At 43.9% G+C, this 17769-nt stretch overlaps 1 protein-coding gene across 1 annotated transcript in view; it reads left to right on the top strand.

Moving 5' to 3' along the window:
• Positions 1 to 498: 498 nt before the first annotated feature.
• GAS6 (growth arrest specific 6) overlaps positions 499 to 17769 on the top strand; it is a 49184-nt gene continuing 31913 nt past the window's right edge. Inside the window, exons 1-2 of the mRNA XM_068137222.1 lie at positions 499 to 583; positions 1043 to 1209. Coding sequence (XP_067993323.1) covers positions 514 to 583; positions 1043 to 1209 — 237 coding nt within the window. The 5' untranslated portion in view covers positions 499 to 513. The remainder of the gene's footprint in view (positions 584 to 1042; positions 1210 to 17769) is intronic.

Here is a 17769-nt window from a genome sequence, read left to right as displayed (position 1 = left end):
GGTATAAAGCACTTTCATCTATTTCCTGAGGAGTTTATCCTAAAATACTGGAACAAACTGGCAATTTAGTTGTGAAGAAAATGTGCACTGGGATGTGTGGAGAACCCAAATTTCTGTCTGAAAGCAGAGCCAGGCTGGGTTTGGTGCCAGCTTCTCCCTCTCTACCATTGAGCCCCAGAGCTATTAAAAAGCCATGCCCTCCCGCCCACGCTGCGTGCCCATCAAGCCCGCGTCAGTACCCCCAATCTGCCGGGCAGGTAACGCGGGGCCGGGCCGCTGCCGCGCCGTGAGGTGTGTCCCTGGTGCCGCGCTCGGCGCTGACTTGGCGAGTGATTGGGTAGGGCGGGCGATCGGCTCCCCGGTCCCCCCGCTGTGCTGCTTGGCGCCGCGCTCCCGCAGTAGCAGCGTGCTCCCCGCCCGCGCCGCCGCCCGCCCCGTTGTGCGCCGCTCCCCACTGCTCCGCTCCGCCCGGCCCGGCCCGGCCCCAGCCGCCGCCGCTGCCGCTGCCGCATCATGCCGCATCCCGCGGCGCGCCTTGGGGCCGCCCTGCTGTTCGTGCTGCTGGTGGCGGACTCTTCGCAGAGTGAGTACTGCGGGAGGAGTCGGGGCCCGGGGGTGACCGGGCCTGGGGGTGCCCATCCCTCCGCACACGCCGCTCAAGCACCTCCCGTCGCTCTCTGTGTGTGCGGGGTGCTGGAACTACCGGGGCTGCCATGGAGGTGTGGAGCGGGGAGATGCGCAGCTTCACGGCTGCGGTGGGGAAGGAGGCGGCGGCAGCAGTTGCAGCGGGGGATGCCGGAGCGGCAGCGGGGGATGCCGGAGGGGCAGCGGGGTCGCCGGTGTGAGGGGCCGCGCCTAGGCTGCGGAGACACGCGGGCGGGGCGTCGGACAAGGAGAGGACTCGGTGCCCCATGGCGGGGCGGCTGGTGCCCCCCGCTCGGGCGGTTTGGGGGATGTGTGTATGTGTGGCCCCTTAGCCGCTCATCGCTGCCTCTCCTTCCCCCTTCTCCCCCGGCCGCTGCCCTGGCGATCGGCGGCCCAGCTGTGCTGCTGCGCGCCCCGGAGGCTGCCCAGTTCCTGCGACAGCGGCAGCGGCGAGCCTACCAGATCTTCGAGGAGACCAAGCAAGGGCACCTAGAGAGGGAGTGCGTGGAGGAGCACTGCAGCAAGGAGGAGGCCCGAGAGGTGTTTGAGAACGACCCCGAGACGGTAAGGGCACAGAGATTTGGGTGGATTGGCTAGGGCTGCCCTCTCCCCCTCCCTCCAGCGGGGTGCCAGGTATGTGCACAGATGGGGAAGCTGCTGGGAGTAGGAACCAGAACCATTAGGTGAATGACTGGAAGACACGTGACGTAAGTAGCACACAGCCTTCAAAAGGGCTGGCTGATGAGAAATGCCTTGGTTGAGGATGGTCTTGGGTGAGCCGCTCAGCCTGCTGGCATGACTGCTGTCTCCAAAGAGTGGAAGGGTCCTGTTCACCGCTGGTGTAAATCCATGAAACAAGACCAGTGTGACATAATGCTATGGCTTCTGTGTCTGGACAGCTTACCATCCCTTTTTCCTTCACCCTCCCATTCCACCTGTCTTTAGAATCCCCTTAAGATTGTGGCATATGTCAGAACAGGGGTTTCTCAGAAGTATTGCACAAACACACTTTAATCCTATTGGGCCATATTCAGCTTGGTCAGCATTTTGGAATCGTGTGGTTCAGGACCTGTCACTATGACAGCAGCAGAATATGTGTGTGTGAGAACATAGTATTGCAGCACTTTTCAAGCAGTTACAACCTGCACACTGGTCATGAAGCTGACCTGGTCTTAAGGCTGCCTTTTACTTCAGCCTTATTCTCTCTTTGGACAGCCTGTGGATGTAGTTGTGTTGCTTTACTAAGCTTGGCTTGCTCTTCTCCCTTTACTCTGTTTTGTATAGGCTGTTCTCATTGCAGAGATTATCTGGCATTCATTTAACAGTGGGAAGTAGATTTTCTTGGTGTTCAGACCAAAGCTTGATATTACACAGTGTGTTCCTGTTAATGGTATGATGCTCTAGGGAGAAGACAGGGCAGAGAGAGAGAGAGATAGTGTGCATGTGCACTCAGAGGCACACACACCACAGGCAAGGGAGGGACTGATCTGAGATGTTTTATGCTTCAGACAAGTCTTGACATGTGTGCTTCATTAGCAGGCTCAGGGCTGGATATACAGTGCTACTAGTAGCTTGTCAGACAGGCAGTAGTAGATACAGAAGAAACATTGTGATCCCAGTTTTTCTTTTTCACTAGCTTTTACTTAGAGCTTAATATGGAGCCCTTGCCAAGGCTGTGCATGTGACCTCTTATGGGTACATGCAGTCATATATATTTGCAGCAGTGTTTGCTTCTGTTCTTTAAAACTGAGCTAATACAGAATATGGATAATTGTAGTGAAAGTGGGTGGCACAACTATTCAGGTTGAACGACATGACTTTAAGCTCAGCCTAAATTTTCAACATATAGCAGTGAATGCAGGAAAAAAGAAATAGCTCAAATGTAATTTTGTAGCATTCTGGAAAAAAGGTGATCTGAGGTCACCAGTTTTGCTAACTGGCTTCTGGCCAAGAAAGCAGCCAAAGGGGATGCATTGGTAGATCAGTTTAGAGAGCAGTAGTGTAAATGTGTCAGGAGTTTTTACCAATATTTGGTACTGATTTGTATATTGGAAAAAACACACAGTGCTTCCACTGTAATGAAAACAGTGAAATTATTTTTGGTTTAAAATATTTTCATGTGTAATATAAATTCTGTAAGATCCATTCATGCTGTTGAAGAATGTTTTGCATGACAACGCAAACTTTCTATCATTGCATATAGCTTCGACATTTTTGGTGCATTTCATTTGTTACTGCTGCTAGGTCTCTCTCTAGTTCTGGGTTATAGCTAGATGAGCTTCTAGTATCTGTGCCCCCTTGCTTACTTTACCTGTGCTTCTGCACCAAAGTACTGTATTTTATAATACTTTTAGGCCTGCAGTGACCTTTTCTAACACAAAACTCCCAAGAGTTGTGAAATTGCTTATTATGTACATTATGTCCTACTCCTTGCTGTTACTTCACTTCAGTTTCACTGGGAAACAAATGTGCCAGTGCCTGTCAGGTGGATTTATGGCCCTTCCTATCCATTTTGCAATCAGTATGTGATATGAAGGCAGCTGCTGCTGTTCAGTAGCAGTTTTCTAATGTGTGGTGGCAGAGGTTGTGTTTGTGGGCTGTTACAACACTACACTTTGGAATCCTTCAGTGCTTTGTAAGGTATAGGGGACTTGTCCTCCAACAGAATCTGAGGATTTGATGGGTAGCGTATTTTCCTCATTTTTATCTGACTCGATCTTTTTACATCTCCATAATACACACCTAAGGTATTGGAAATGTTGCATTGCGTGTCCTGTCCTGATGACTGACATAAGAGGAAAGCTATCTGAGACAGACTGGTCTCAGGAAAGATGAAAACTGTTGATAAACAATGCTTAGAAGTTTGAGGAATTAAAGTAACTGCTTTAGCATATTATTGGGCTGCAGCTGATCTGTACTGGTAAGGTGAAGACTTTATTGACCAGGGAAATGTAGAGATTGCTGCTGACAGGTGATGATTCCTTGTAGTATAGACAGGCTGAGTGTTTTGTTTCTGCCAGCTGAACCTGGTCACAGGGTTTAACTACTTAGGTCATAGCAGAGAAAAACAACAACAGCACTTCTTGCCCCACACTGAGCCCTATGGCTAACCTTGCAATAGGCAAACTGTGAGGGACACATCAGGACACTGCTGATCTCTGCTGTTTCATTTCCCTGGTTTTATGTTTTAAAGCACCAGATGAGTATGAATGTAGGCATCTGACTGTTTACTGTCCCATGGGAACCATATTTTTGCAGCCTTGAGAAGTGAAGATTAGTTTGAGATTGGTTGATAGCTGCTGTTTCTTTCTTTGACCTCAAGGAAGGCTTGCCATGTGAGCGTGGAAGTGTTGTCTCTCTTCCCAGTCCCCATTCATCAGATGATTTAATGAAATGTATGAATCTTCCTTACAAACCTTGCCATTCCTAATTCCCCTATGGCTGTGTGAAGAGAATTTTAAGGCCTAATTTCAGAATCTATGACTTAAAGATATTCTGTGGCATTTCATTAGCTGATTCAATCAGTTAGGTCCAGAAGTTCAGGTAAGATTAACCAAGGCTGTTGCATAGCTTGCGTGATGCTTCCCAGGTAAAATGATAGCTTAATCCAGCCAGTTACAACATCTAGCCAAAAATAACTTTTTGTGGAAAGATACCTATTTACTGGACAGACAAGGAAATGGAAATGAAGTGTTGTGTGCTATACCAGAGCACCCTTTTCCCATACGTTATGTTGGTTCACTAGCCAGCTTTCCAAAGCAACATCTGCAGGCAGGCAGCAGAAGATTCTCTGAAACCTGAATGCAAATGTTGCCACATGTGTGATTACTTACATCAGCAGCTAAGAATAGTGTATTAGGCCAGGCTAAGTAGCCATTCATTTGCAGGCCAGCACAGCTTTTGTCTTTTATGTTACGGAAAATATAAATATCAGCTTGCTGAGACTGGAGGAAGGAAGATAAATTGAAACATTTTTAGACTGGGATTTTTTTAGGAGGCAGAACAAAACTCATTTATATGACTATACATGGTAAAAGCAAGTGTGAGTCTGGATTAATGAGTCCTGCAGCCTATCTTTTTAATGAATACTTAGAATAAAGCTTTATTTAGAATAAACCAAACCAGGTTGGAAGAGACCTTCAAGATCATCGTGTCCAACCCATCAACCAATCCAACCCACCCAAACAGCTAACCCATGGCACCAAGCACCCCATCAAGTCTCCTCCTGAACACCTCCAATGACGGCGACTCCACCACCTCCTCAGGCAGCCCATTCCAATGGGCAATCACTCTCTCTGTGTAGAACTTCTTCCTAATATCCAACCTGAACCTCCCCTGGCGCAGCCTGAGACTGTGTCCTCTTATTCTGGTACTGGGTGCCTGGGAGAAGAGACCATCATCAGCCTGTCTACAACCTCCCTTCAGGTAGTTGTAGAGAGTGATAAGGTCACCCCTGAGTCTCCTCTTCTCCAGGCTGAGCAACCCCAGGCTGAGCAACCCCAGCTCCCTCAGTCTTTCCTCATAGGGCTTGTGTTCCAAACCCCTCACCAACTTCAATACTTCAATACTGTAGAATACTTCAATACTGTAGAATTCTGGGATGTTTCCTATTTTATAATTTAATTTCTGTTAGAGGTACCAAACAGAAAAGTTGAAAGATAATATGGTGGGAAAAAATAAGGTTGGAAAACATATTCTTGGGAGGTATGTGGACTGTTTCTAAATGTGATCTGGTAAAGATATGCTGAGTGTGATAGATGGCATAAAGTTGCAAAATATCTTGGATATAGAGATAAGAATGTTATCTTATTTAAAATGTTGATGAGGCCTTATAAAAAGCAGTACTAGAGAAATATTTGACCTTGGTATGCAGGCAAGGTATTACAGCTTGTTAACTGACTGATAAACTGCTCTGGAATTTGGTTGACCTGTTCTAAAAATGTGGTCATCCAAGCATGTAAAACAAAGGGCAGAAGGGAGTGTAGTTGTTGGTGTTCTTTAAAATGTTGGATTTCACTGAAGAATGAAATGCAGGAAAAAAGTATCTTTGTGCAAGGAGTTTCTCTGTTGTGAAAGGCTCTTCACAGGGAAGGTGTTTGAATGTAGCCTCTTATCTGTTAGTACAATACTTTATCAATACAGTGTCTGTCACTGCACGTCTTGCTTGCTGTTGCCATTGAAGAATTACTGGTCTTCTTGCAGGTCACAATTGAAATTGCCATGCTGAGTACTTTGAGAAGTGTTAGGCCTGCCAGAAATACTGATGTAAGTCAGCCTGGCCAACTGTGTTTACTGTTTATGGATTAGTCCCTGAAGACAGTACCATGGAAAGCCAGCTGGTTTTCCTATGCTTGCATATGAATAACATTCACAGGCATACACAGGAAAAGTTCTCTTGCTTCCTGAGGGTCTTGCATCAAAACTCCTATTAAAAATTACAGCTTCTCAGGTGCATTAAGAATCACAGAGTAACTCGAGCTGAAAGGGTCTCAGAATGTCTCTATTCCACTCATTTAGTCCAGTCTCCCACTCATGATGAGGGCAGCAGTGAGACCAGTCAGACTTCCCAGGGCTTTTTGCGTTCATGTCTTGAAAATTATTGATTGTAGCAAAACATCTAGCAATGTCAGCATTCTTTCTGATAGGCTGGGTTTATCAAGAAGCTGAAATGCAGAGGAAACAAGAGGTAGCATATGATAATGGAGCCCCTATTACAGGAAGGATCTGGAGGTGCTGGAACATATCCAGGGAAGGGCCGTGAGGACAATTAGAGGGCTGGAGCACCTCTCCTATGAGGACAGATGAGAGAGTTGGGGCTATTCAGTCTGCAGAAGAGAAGGTTCCAAGGATTAGCAAGCATCTTTTGAAGGAATTTAAGGACAAAAAGAAGGTGTATCACCTTTGGAAAGAGGGGAAGAAAACTCGAGATGTGTTTAAGAATCTTGTTAGGTCATGTAGGAACAAAATTAGAGAGGCAAAAGCCCAGTTAGAACTTAAGCTGGTGTGACAGTTTTAGGCTATGCCTTTAAAAGTTAGCTGCAGATTTTTGAGCAGAAGAGTGGAGAAATGTAAACAAATCACAGTTGGTTGTAAAAAGGAAAACAAAAGATTATTCTAAACTAATTTCATTGGTCAGATGTGCGGGATGTATTCTAACAATCTTGCATTCCAGTTCAGTTCCTCTTTTTCTCTTTCTTGCTGCTATTGCCGTTACTTGCACGGCTTTCAGGAAGATAACGATTCTGCCCTTGACCAGATAAGAATTTCTAACATTTCTTTTTAAGCTAACAGAACTCTCAAACATATCTTTTTCTTTTCTTCTAATTAAATATTGGGGGGGGGTGGGGGGAATTTAGGGGGGAAATGGGGCATTTCTGTGCTGATTTCTCCCTGTAAATACCTGTATAATATTGTAAATACTGTATATTTGTACATATTCATTGCATTCCATTGTAGAGTGTAGTTTCGCTTGTAAATATAGCTTCCATTTGCTTTCCCTGACTGAGTTGAGACAAGTTTTTGTTAATACTGGTGGGCTAAACTACCACATTACACAAAATAGTTGGCTTCCAGATGTGGGGCAAGATTGCTTGATTTATTTCTGTTCAGATTAGGGAGATCAAAAATGAAGTTATTTTGGATTCTGTGGCATTCGATATATTCTGCTCTGACCATGATTGTTTACAAGTGTATTATTGGATTAATGTTTGATAAGCTTGGGAGATATTTGATGTATAAATTGTACCTTCGATTTAAGTATAAAATTCAGTTGTTATATGATCAATTTTGGGGATTTTTCTGGCTTAAGAGATACGGGAATGTGACAGCAATGACATTACCCACTGATGGGGTCTGCCTTGTGAGGTCTTGGGTGACAGGTTGGACTTGATGATCTTTGACGTCTTTCCCAACCTTATTGATTCTATGATTCTATGAAATTTACGAGTTTAGCAATCCAGTAGGCAAAAAGGTTATCCTCAGTAATAGCTGGGATCTGAAAGTGATTTATTTGCTGTGTGTGAATCTGCTGTTGGTAATAATAGTTGTGTAGATGTTAATTGCACTGTACCATGAGAGGCGAGTATCTAAGACCTGTTTCATTTTTAAATGCAGACCCAGACGTAGGAGAAGCAGTTCTAACTCAAATCTACAGATTTCTAGTGATGAGGAGATAGGAGGAGACTCAGGGGTGACCTTATCACTCTCTACAACTACCTGAAGGGAGGTTGTAGACAGGCTGATGATGGTCTCTTCTCCCAGGCATCCAGTACCAGAACAAGAGGACACAGTCTCAGGCTGCACCAGGGAAGGTTCAGGTTGGATGTTAGGAAGAAGTTCTATACAGAAAGAGTGATTGCGCTATGGAATGGGTTGCCCGGGGAGGTGGTGGAGTCGCCGTCATTGAAGGTGTTCAGGAGGAGACTTGATGGGGTGCTTGGTGCCATGGGTTAGCTGTTTGGGTGGGTTGGATTGGTTGATGGGTTGGACACGATGATCTTGAAGGTCTCTTCCAACCTGGTTTGGTTTATTCTAATAAAGGTTTCTAATAAAGTGGCCTCTGCAACAGCTGCTTTGTCTCAAAACCTGTCAGCTTCTGTTAAACCTGCTGTAAATTCAAACACAGCCCCAGTTAAGCAAGTAGCAGCTTTAGATAGGAGAGGTAGGCAAAAGGCAGATGCTGGAGCTGATGCAGGGGAGCGTCAAGACAGAGGAGAGCAGCAAGATTCTTCTACTGGTGAGGGACCTTCTGTTAAAAAAGATCCTGAGGATGAAGAGAAGGTTTGTCTTAAAGACATAGCTGAATTATTGAGACTGTCACAGGATAGTGGAAATGCAGGACAAGATACAAGTTCTGGTAGGACAGCATCTAATGGAGGTGCTTCTGAAGTTAAAGAAATCCTTAGGAGAGTAGCATCAGGATTATGGGGACAGCATCTTCAGGAAGATGAGACAGACACAGAAGATGATGACATCCAAGCAGCAAATGCCCCCAGACAGGAGATTAGGCATGTGGGAAAGGATTACATCAGAGCAGAGAATGAGCCAATTCTAACCTGGCTTGGCAGGTGTTTCAATACATGTGCACCAGCTCTAATAGTGGGAGACAAGTCAGCATCTCAGCTGGGAACTCTCTCAAAAGATAGTGGAATAGATGGACATCTAGGCAGGTGTCTTGGTAAGGTTTCTCTGTGGACATGCCTTTTACTGGCAGCTCTTATGAGGTACCCATCCAGACATGACCTTCCATGGAATCCTAAACCCTGGAAAAGCATGGATGAAGGCAAGAAATTATGGTGGAGCTCCTCATATGGTTGGCCATTCCACTGACCAAATGAGACAACTGGAGGATAGTCTCACATGTGTTTCTTTGGTTTCAGCCATTGAAACTCTGTATGGAAAATTTGAGAATTGTATCAAAGAGCTGAAGGAGGAATTTACAAAAATCCATATCCAAATTGGCACAAGGAGATTATTTCAATTCTTCCTCCAGATGGATACAAGTTTCAGCTGTTAGAAACAGATGTCCTCCACAGAGGCCATTCCAAATCAGGTCAAACCAAAACAGACAACAGAGGCAATTATGTGGGAGTACTTGGATAACTCTGCATGATCAATCTGGTGAGAACATGAACAGATGGGATGGTCAACCAACTTCTGATCTTTTCAGGAGACTAAGGGAACTGCAGAGTGGCAGAACCTGAGGTAGCAATACCAGAGGGGTGGCTGTTACTTCCTCAGTTTCCCAGAACAAGTCTAATAGCTCCAACAGTGATTCCAACTCTAACAACAGACATGGTGCCACTTCTGTGAAGGACAATAAAAAACATTTCTATAAATATATTAATGGCAAGAAGAGGGGCAGTAAGAACCTCCACTTTTTATTGGGCATGGAGGGCAATATTGTAACTAAAGATAAGGAAAAGGCTGAGGTACTAAATACCTTCTTTGCTTCAACAGTAAGGCAGGAGGACTTCAGGATAACTGTCCTTCTGAACCAGTAGATGGGTTTATGGAGCAATATAGTTCCCCTGAAATCCATGAGGAAGCAGTTAGAGACCTGCTGAGCCACTCGGATCCTCACAAGTCCGTGGGACCAGATGGGATCTATCCTAGGGTGCTGAGAGAGCTGGCAGATGAACTGGCCAAGCCACTCTCCATCATTTACCACCAGTCCTGGCTCACTGGAGAGGTCCCAGATGACTGGAAGCTGGCCAATATGATGCCCATCCATGGGAAGGGCCAGAAGGAAGACCTGGAAACTACAGGCCTGTCAGCATGACCTCAGTGCCATGAAAGATTATGGAGCAGATCATCTTAGGGGCAATCACTGTGCAGCTGAAGGATGGCCAAGGGATCAGGCCCAGCCAACACAGATCACCAACTTGATCTCCTTCAATGATCAGGTGACCCGCCTGGTAGATGTAGGGAAGACTGTGGATGTGGTCTATCTGGACTTCAGCAAGGCCTTTGATACCGTCCCCCATAGCAAACTCTTGGCAAAGCTGTCAGCCCGTGGCTTGGACAGCATCACTCTGTGCTGGGTTAGGAGCTGGGTAGAGGGCCAAGCACAGAGAGTGGTGGCAAATGGTGCCACATCCAGCTTTCAGCCAGTCACTAGTGGTGTCCCCCAGGGATCAGTGCTGGGCTCCATCCTGTTCAATATCTTTATTGATGATATGGATAAGGAGATAGAGTCCACCATTAGTAAATTTGCAGATGACACCAAGCTGAGTGCAGGTGTTGACCTGTTAGAGGCTAGGAGAGCTCTGCAGAGGGACCTTGACAGGCTGGACAGATGGGCAGAGTCCAACATGATGGCATTTAACAAGTCCAAGTGCTGGGTTCTGCACTTTGACCACAACAACCCCATGCAGCCCTAAAGGCTGGGGTCAGAGTGGCTGGAGAGCAGCCAGGCAGAGAGTGACCTACTGGTTGACAGTAGGCTGAACATGAGCCAGCAGTGTGCCCAGGTGGCCAAGAAGGCCAATGGCATCCTGGCCTATATCAGAACTAGTGTGGTCAGCAGGAGCAGGGAGTCATTGTGTCCCTGTACTCAGCACTGGTTAGACCACACCTTGAGTACTGTGTCCAGTTCTAAGCTCATCAGTTTAAGAAGGACATTGAGACACTTGAACGTGTCCAGAGAAGGGCACCGAGGCACAAGGTTGGGGGAGCTGGGGTTGCTTAGCCTGGAAAAGAGGAGGCTCAGGGGAGATGGTATTGCTCTCTACAACTACCTGAAGGGTGGTTGTAGCCAGGAGGGAGTTGGTCTCTTCTCCCAGGCAACCAGAACCAGAACAAGAGGACATAATCTCAAGCTGTGCCAGGGGAAGTTTAGGCTCGAGGTGAGGAGAAAGTTGTTTATAGAAAGAGTAATTTGCCATTGGAATGTGCTGCCCAGAGAAGTGGTAGAGTCCTCGTCCCTGGAAATGTTCAAAAAAAGATTGGATGTGACACTTGGAGCCATGGTTTAGTTGTCAGGTGGTGTTAGGTGATAGGTTGGACTTGATGATCTCTGAGGTCTTTTCCAACCTTGTTGATTCTGTGATTTCTGAGTAATTTAGTGAATGTTGGTGTAGTCTAGACATGAAAACTACTGATATTATCTTTAAGCATATATGTCATCATCCCTGTATAGCATATTCCTTTCTAGATTCAGGCAAAAATGTGGATTTACTTGCTGTGAAAATTCTACTTTGTTACAGCATTTTGGCAGTGTGGGGGAAGGTCTAGATTTATAGCTGTTACAAATTTTTTGTCTCTCTTGTTGGTGCAGAATTCATTTGAGAGAGGAAAAGAGTTAACAGAGTACTTTGAGCTCCTTGGACTTGGTATATGGAAGGATGGATTCTCAGGCACAGTGGTGCCTGCTTAATAGATTTCAAGAAGGAAATAAGGGGAGATTTAGACTTTTGTCCAGTAATGGCTTGAAGAAAAGAAGAAAGCAGAAAAGTTGGAGTGCCCAGATGTATGCCACAGCAGCTTTGTGCTGGGATGAGATCTGAGTGAGCACTGGTTGTTGGAGCCCCCCCTTCCCTTTACTCCTCCTCTCTATAGTTTCTTATAAAGCAGACACAGAATAGGAGAGAGTCTTACCAAACTCCAGTGGGTCCAACTGATCTGGAAGGCAAGCACATTGGACTACGAAGTGGGATGCTTCTATCTGAATGGTGGTACAGGCTTAGCATTTGTTTATGGTGGTGGAATTCAGTAGCAGGATGGTGACAAAAATCTGCTTGCTCTTAGAAGGCAGGCCATACATTTATTATCAAAATGCTGCTTTATCAAAAATTACTGAGAATGGTGAACAAAGTGTGCTGGTTCTAGAAGCAGACACAGCTCCATCAGCTCTGATGGACTCATGTCTACATGATCTTGATCTGTTTCCTCTTGTGTGAGTTTAGCCCAGAATCTCAGAGTAGACCTGGAAATAGTGAAACACGTCATGAAGATACTATGACACTTGTGGAAGAGAAGACAAAAGAATGAGAGAGTACACAGAGGGGCTGAAGATAGGATGGAAGAAGATGATAAGTTTGGTGAATTGAAGCAGGGGTATTATACAAGTTTGGGCCAAGAAGGAAGATAATGGAAAAAAGCAGATAAAGTTAGGGTAAGTAATTTTGGTTTAGAGGAATATAATAAGTTTTAACAAGTGTTTGAGAAGGGAAAAAGCCATTTAAAAAAAATAAAGAGGAGAGTTTTGTGGCTATGGGCTCATTTCATTTTCCTTTAAAATAAAAAATTTAAAAAAATATATATAAAAAAAGAGGAGCAGCCTACTGGGAATTAGTACATTTTGTTAATGCAGCTACTTAAAAATCACAGAATCACAGCATATTGGAGGTTGGAAGGGACCTCCGGAGATCAAGTCCAACCCTTCCTGCCAAAGGCAGGGTTACCTAGGGTAGTCCACACAGGAATGCATCCAGGTGGGTTTTGAAAGTCCACAGAAGGAGACTCCACAACCTGTCTGGGCAGCCTGTTCCAGTGCTCTGTCACCCTCACTGTAAAGAAGTTTCTCTTCATGTTGAGGTGAATCAGATAAGAGAAGCATTGAATCTATATAAATTGGCAGTTGTGGTTCATGTGAACTTACTGATTATCACACACTTCCCAATATTAAAAGAACAAGGATGGAACTGCCATTGGAGATTTGGAAGAAACTAAGAAGCAACACTGCAGGGAAGTATGAGATCAGATTCTGTCACAAGGGCCTAGTGTTATCGCAGATGTCACTTCCCTGTTCCTTGCTTGCCTATGCCCTCTGAGGCAAAGTCTTAAAGCATCTGACCGCTGTTGCAGTGAGTTGCAACCTCTGCAGGTAAACAAAATCATAACAAACAATGTAATTTAGATTAAAGGAAAGGAAAAATATAATATTTCTTCACTTCAGTGGATAAAACATTACAGGGCCTGTAAGTGATTGAAAGCATTTAAATTATGTATAATATTTTATATATATATATATGAAATATATATATACACACACAAAATAATATTTTATATATATATATGAAATATATATATATATACAAAATAATATTTTTATATATATATATATATATAAGCTGTTCTAAGTACGGCTTAAATAATTGCAGAATAATGTTGTAATATAGGATGCTGAAGGGAGACAACATTTTACTTACGCTGTTTTCTCAGATCTTGATTTGCTGAATTTCACTGAAGTTCCTGAGATAGTTTAGCCACATGTGCAAGTATTTTAACTATTTGTCGTGGGGTGGAAGGGTAAGGCCAAGAAGCCTCCTCCCTCCCCCCTTGTAAAGTAAAGGGAAAGAAAAATTGAAGGGAAAGGAAAAAAAAGAAACTCACAGCTGAATTAGCAAAGCAGTGGAGCTGTATATTTACAAAGCAATGTAGGATATGCAGGGGAATATATACAAATTTACAATATTTACAATATATACAAAGATATACAATAAAGTAACACAGAAATGAGAGTTCCCCCCTCTGCAGAGGGGGTTCCCCACCTCCGCTCTCCCCTCTCTCCCCCCCTTTCCCCAGAGTAGGTCAGAAAAGAGAGAGAAAGAGAAAGAAAGAAGTTAAAAGCAGTTTTGTGTTAATTGGAAAGCAGTTAATACAGGCCTTCTATCTTATCGGTTTCAAGGCCGAAGTCTTGGCAGAAAGCCCAGCACAGAAAGCTGCTGCCCAAAGAAGAGGCGGAAGCAAGACTGAAGATAAAGTGCTGGAAAGCCCAGTATACCCTCCTGCTGTCCCAGTTCAGAAGGTGCTTCCTCCCACTCTTCCAATGAAATTAGTTTAGATTATTCTTTCCGTTTACCAACTTCCGTCCACCATATTCCCTTTCTTAAAGGCACAGCCTCAAACGGTCACACTATTGCAGCAAGGAAGGATTCGAACAAGCAAGACTGAGTGAAGCTCTATTATCAAATTGAGATCATCTTCAAATTGCACATTAGTACAGCTGGAGGAAAAGTACCCTTTCAATCCTGCAGCAGTGGAAAGACCTTCAATGCATTTGTAATTAGATTGCAGTAAGTATAGCTTAAAAGTACATGCAACCAACTCACTGGCATCACTCTACAAAATTTTGTTGGAATATTTGTCCCTTGGCACCAGCTGCATCCATTTCACGCCATTACTGTCCAGTCAAACCCTGCCTTAGGCTGCGCATAGAAATCATCTCCCTGTGCCCTTTACATCTTCACAGATGTTTTGGTTGGCTGTGACATACAAAATCTTTTTTTTTCTCACTTTCTTTTCTTTCATTGCTGTTTCCCCCCCTTTAATTGCTCACTTTGTTAGAGGGTTTTTCCTCATTACAGAGCAACATCTTTGCCAAAGCGGCACCTCAGTAAGCTGTTGTAAAGTAGAACTGCCCTTCAGAAGAGGGCAAAGGAAACTATGACAATGGATGGATTTTGGTTCCAGCCTTCAGGATTCTGTAGAGATGTCCAGTCTGTATGAAATGGGTGCTGCTGGAGAAGGTGGTCTTAAATGCTTCTTGGCCGGAAAGCTAAACAACTCAGTGGAAGGGGCAGTCACAGTTTTTACATACCAGAAGAGCTGGATGGTATGAAATGGGTACTTTGCAAATGGACACAAAACTAAAAAACTGCCCTAAGGAGATATAACTTTGGTGGTAGGAGATGAGACTGGGAGGCTGCTTTTGCATTGCAACATGACCCACTTGCTTCTCTAAAGCCTCAACTTACCAAACTGTGGAGAGAGGTTGTCTTTGTGCCTTGCAAGAAGAATGCAAGTTGATCCAAAATAACCTGACTAATTCTGGGGTTCCTCACAATGAGAAAGAAAGCTTGTGCAAGCAATTAATTTGAGCATAAGTTCTATATCTAGAGGATCTATATATTTAAATTTCTGAATTACAGGACTGTTTAATTACACACATACATGTACAAGGAAGGTCTAATCATTCAGCATGAGCCCAGTTATAAAAAGCTCTCAGAGAGTTTCTCAACATTAATGAAATGCGCATCCTCAGGTTATGACAGCTAAACAACTGTTAAACATTGTTACAGCCAGTTATGTCTGGTAGCAGCCATTTCTTTGCAAGTGCAGTGCAGGCCAGCAGTGTGGAAATGTGGTGTGTTTATAGAAGAAGAGGTCAGGCAATGCTCAAGACAAGCATTCAGTCCTGAAGGAAAGAGGAAGAAGGAGAAGACATAATGTGGCAGTTGCTCTTTAAGAGGTAACTGGGTAACTAAGTTTTGGTAACTACCAACAAGTCTGTTGAGATCCTCCAGTGGTAGCAGTGCTGCAGTGCCAGAATTACAGAGTGGTTGAGGTTGGAAGGTGTCTCTGGAGGTCATTTGGTCCAACCCCTCTGTTCAAGCCAAATCACCTAGAGACAGTTGCTCAGGAAAGTGGACAGTCTTTCTGTAAATTATGCCTATTACCTGCTGTCACTGCAGCTCAAACATGATTTTGGTTAGATTTGCTTGCATTAGATTCAGGGCTGATTGGGCTTGCCTGACCTGGTACTTAAGCAAAACAAAAGCAGTTGGCAGGACTTTTTGGCTGAGGTTTTCAGTGTTGCCACTCAGTTTGAGCAACAGTGAGAACATTTTCCTTGTGTAGACAACGTCATTGTTATGTTTTAGGAAGGGCTGTTTTTATGCAGTGATTCACATTAATGCCTGTTCTGATTTGGTGTTCTTCCATGTTCTTTAAGAATGCAGTGGGACTAATACATACCCAGTGTATTGACTTACGGATTTTATGACCAAGGAAGAGTTTGACCATAGAGTAAAAAATAGATGATGACCCTAGTCACATTGTAGGTTTCCTTTTGCAGGGAAGCCAATGCAGGTCCTTCTGCACTTCTCTTGAACTGGGTTGATATAAGCATACCAGGACCTACTTAGAGGGACTGGCTTTATGCCATATTTTCCACTTCACTGGAGGAAGGGTGGAGACCAGTAGATGTGAGGTGCTACTTTACTTGAGATCTCTGCTGAATTAAACTAATGGTGGCACATAACATGTGGTGTGTAGCTTGTACTACATGCCAGTCTGCATACAGTGGATGTTCTGGTCCCAAAGCCCTTGACTACTGAAATTGAATCAGACAGAAGGTGTGTTGAGTCCCCAAAAAGGATGGGTGGAAATAGATTAAAGTTTTCTTGGTAGGAGCAGACACAGAGGTTGAACCTGCTGAAAGAACGTTCATTAAAGTTGGTCTGTTGAGAGGGTTCATGCTTGTGCAAGGTAGTGTCTTCCTTTTGCATGCACTAGGATTTTAGTTTTGGACAGATTGACATCATCAAGCTTTCTAGCCAATGTGTATACAGCAGCCTGTCCAGAGGATGTTTATGTCCAATGTATTTGTTTATAGCTTTTTAAATAAAAAGCTCATTTCTCCTGCTTTTGTTTTCAGCAGTAATTAGGAAAGCAAATTCAAAGGGGTAGGGCTGACATTTAAATGTTGGCTTCTTTTACCAGAGTTCAAGATGAAAATGTAACTCTTACTCTAATTCTCTGGTGACTTTTGCTACCATGACAGTCACAGTTAAATAACCTCCTGAAATTTGATCTTGTAAGTACTCTCTGTGAATGGCTTTCTGGATGGTGAGATGTCTGATGACCTGGAAATTGAAGGTGAGAAGTCAGCAAACAGAATCATTGCTAACTCCTTCCTGCCAGGCCTCAGAGCATTTCTCTTGGCATTTTTGGGGATCTTGAAAATACAGTTGAAGACTTCTGCTGGAGAGACGATGAGTCTCAGGGTTTTAACAGGGACCTGACCCTGTATAATGTTTTCATCCTCCCTGACATCCATGGGTCAGTAAGACTTGGTACAGCACAAAAGACTGAAAAAGCATTGTGAAGTTGAATGCTTATATCAGAAATAATTCATGTCTGGATGTATTTCTTTCTGACTTTTGTCTGAGTGGAAATATGTCGTCATTGCACTTCCAGAAGCCTATTACAAGGAAAATTGATTATGGAGAAACCCAAAAAATTAATCATACAAGAATGAATAAGATTAGAACCAGCTACTGATCAGCGAGTAGTTTTCTGTAACACAGCAAATGAGGAAGATGGAGAAGGAAGAGTTACATTTCTATTAATAAACTCCTGATTAAATCAATTCGGGGAATTAAGCTTACGGTAGTACAGCACCTTGGAGTTTCGCTCTTCTGCTGTTCAGCTGGCATTGAATTAATATACACTCAGTTCGCATTTGGAAGGTTATTTGTGCAATGAAAATAAATACTTGCCTTAATCTTTCATTGAAAAGTAAACTTTTCTAGCAGTCAATTTATTCATCAGAGGTCAAGGAGAAAATGAAGTTTTATGCCTTTGCTGACTTGGAGCAATTAAACTGGATGCCCTGAATATGAAAGTTCCTATTTCTTGTCCTGTGAGTGCTGAAGAAGTTGTTCTTGACAGCCTCTGGATTTTTCTGATGTTGGTTAAAGACATCTGCACATTCTTGTGACATATATTGAATAAAGTGGAAATAGTGGGGGGGAGGGGGGAATGTTGTATTTCATCACATGCTGCTATCTTTTTCTCTCTGAGTGCTGGATAAAGTTCAGTTTGTGGTTATAGCACAGCTGGGCACTCATCTGAGTACTTACACTGTTTAGATTGACTGTGTTTTTTTGACTTGTGTAT

This window comes from Melanerpes formicivorus, unplaced genomic scaffold (assembly GCF_026170545.1).
Source record: "Melanerpes formicivorus ecotype bairdi unplaced genomic scaffold, bMelFor1.0.p_v2 SCAF_1, whole genome shotgun sequence".
Classification (NCBI taxonomy): Eukaryota; Metazoa; Chordata; class Aves; order Piciformes; family Picidae; genus Melanerpes; species Melanerpes formicivorus.
This window is presented reverse-complemented; position numbering and strand designations above follow the sequence as displayed.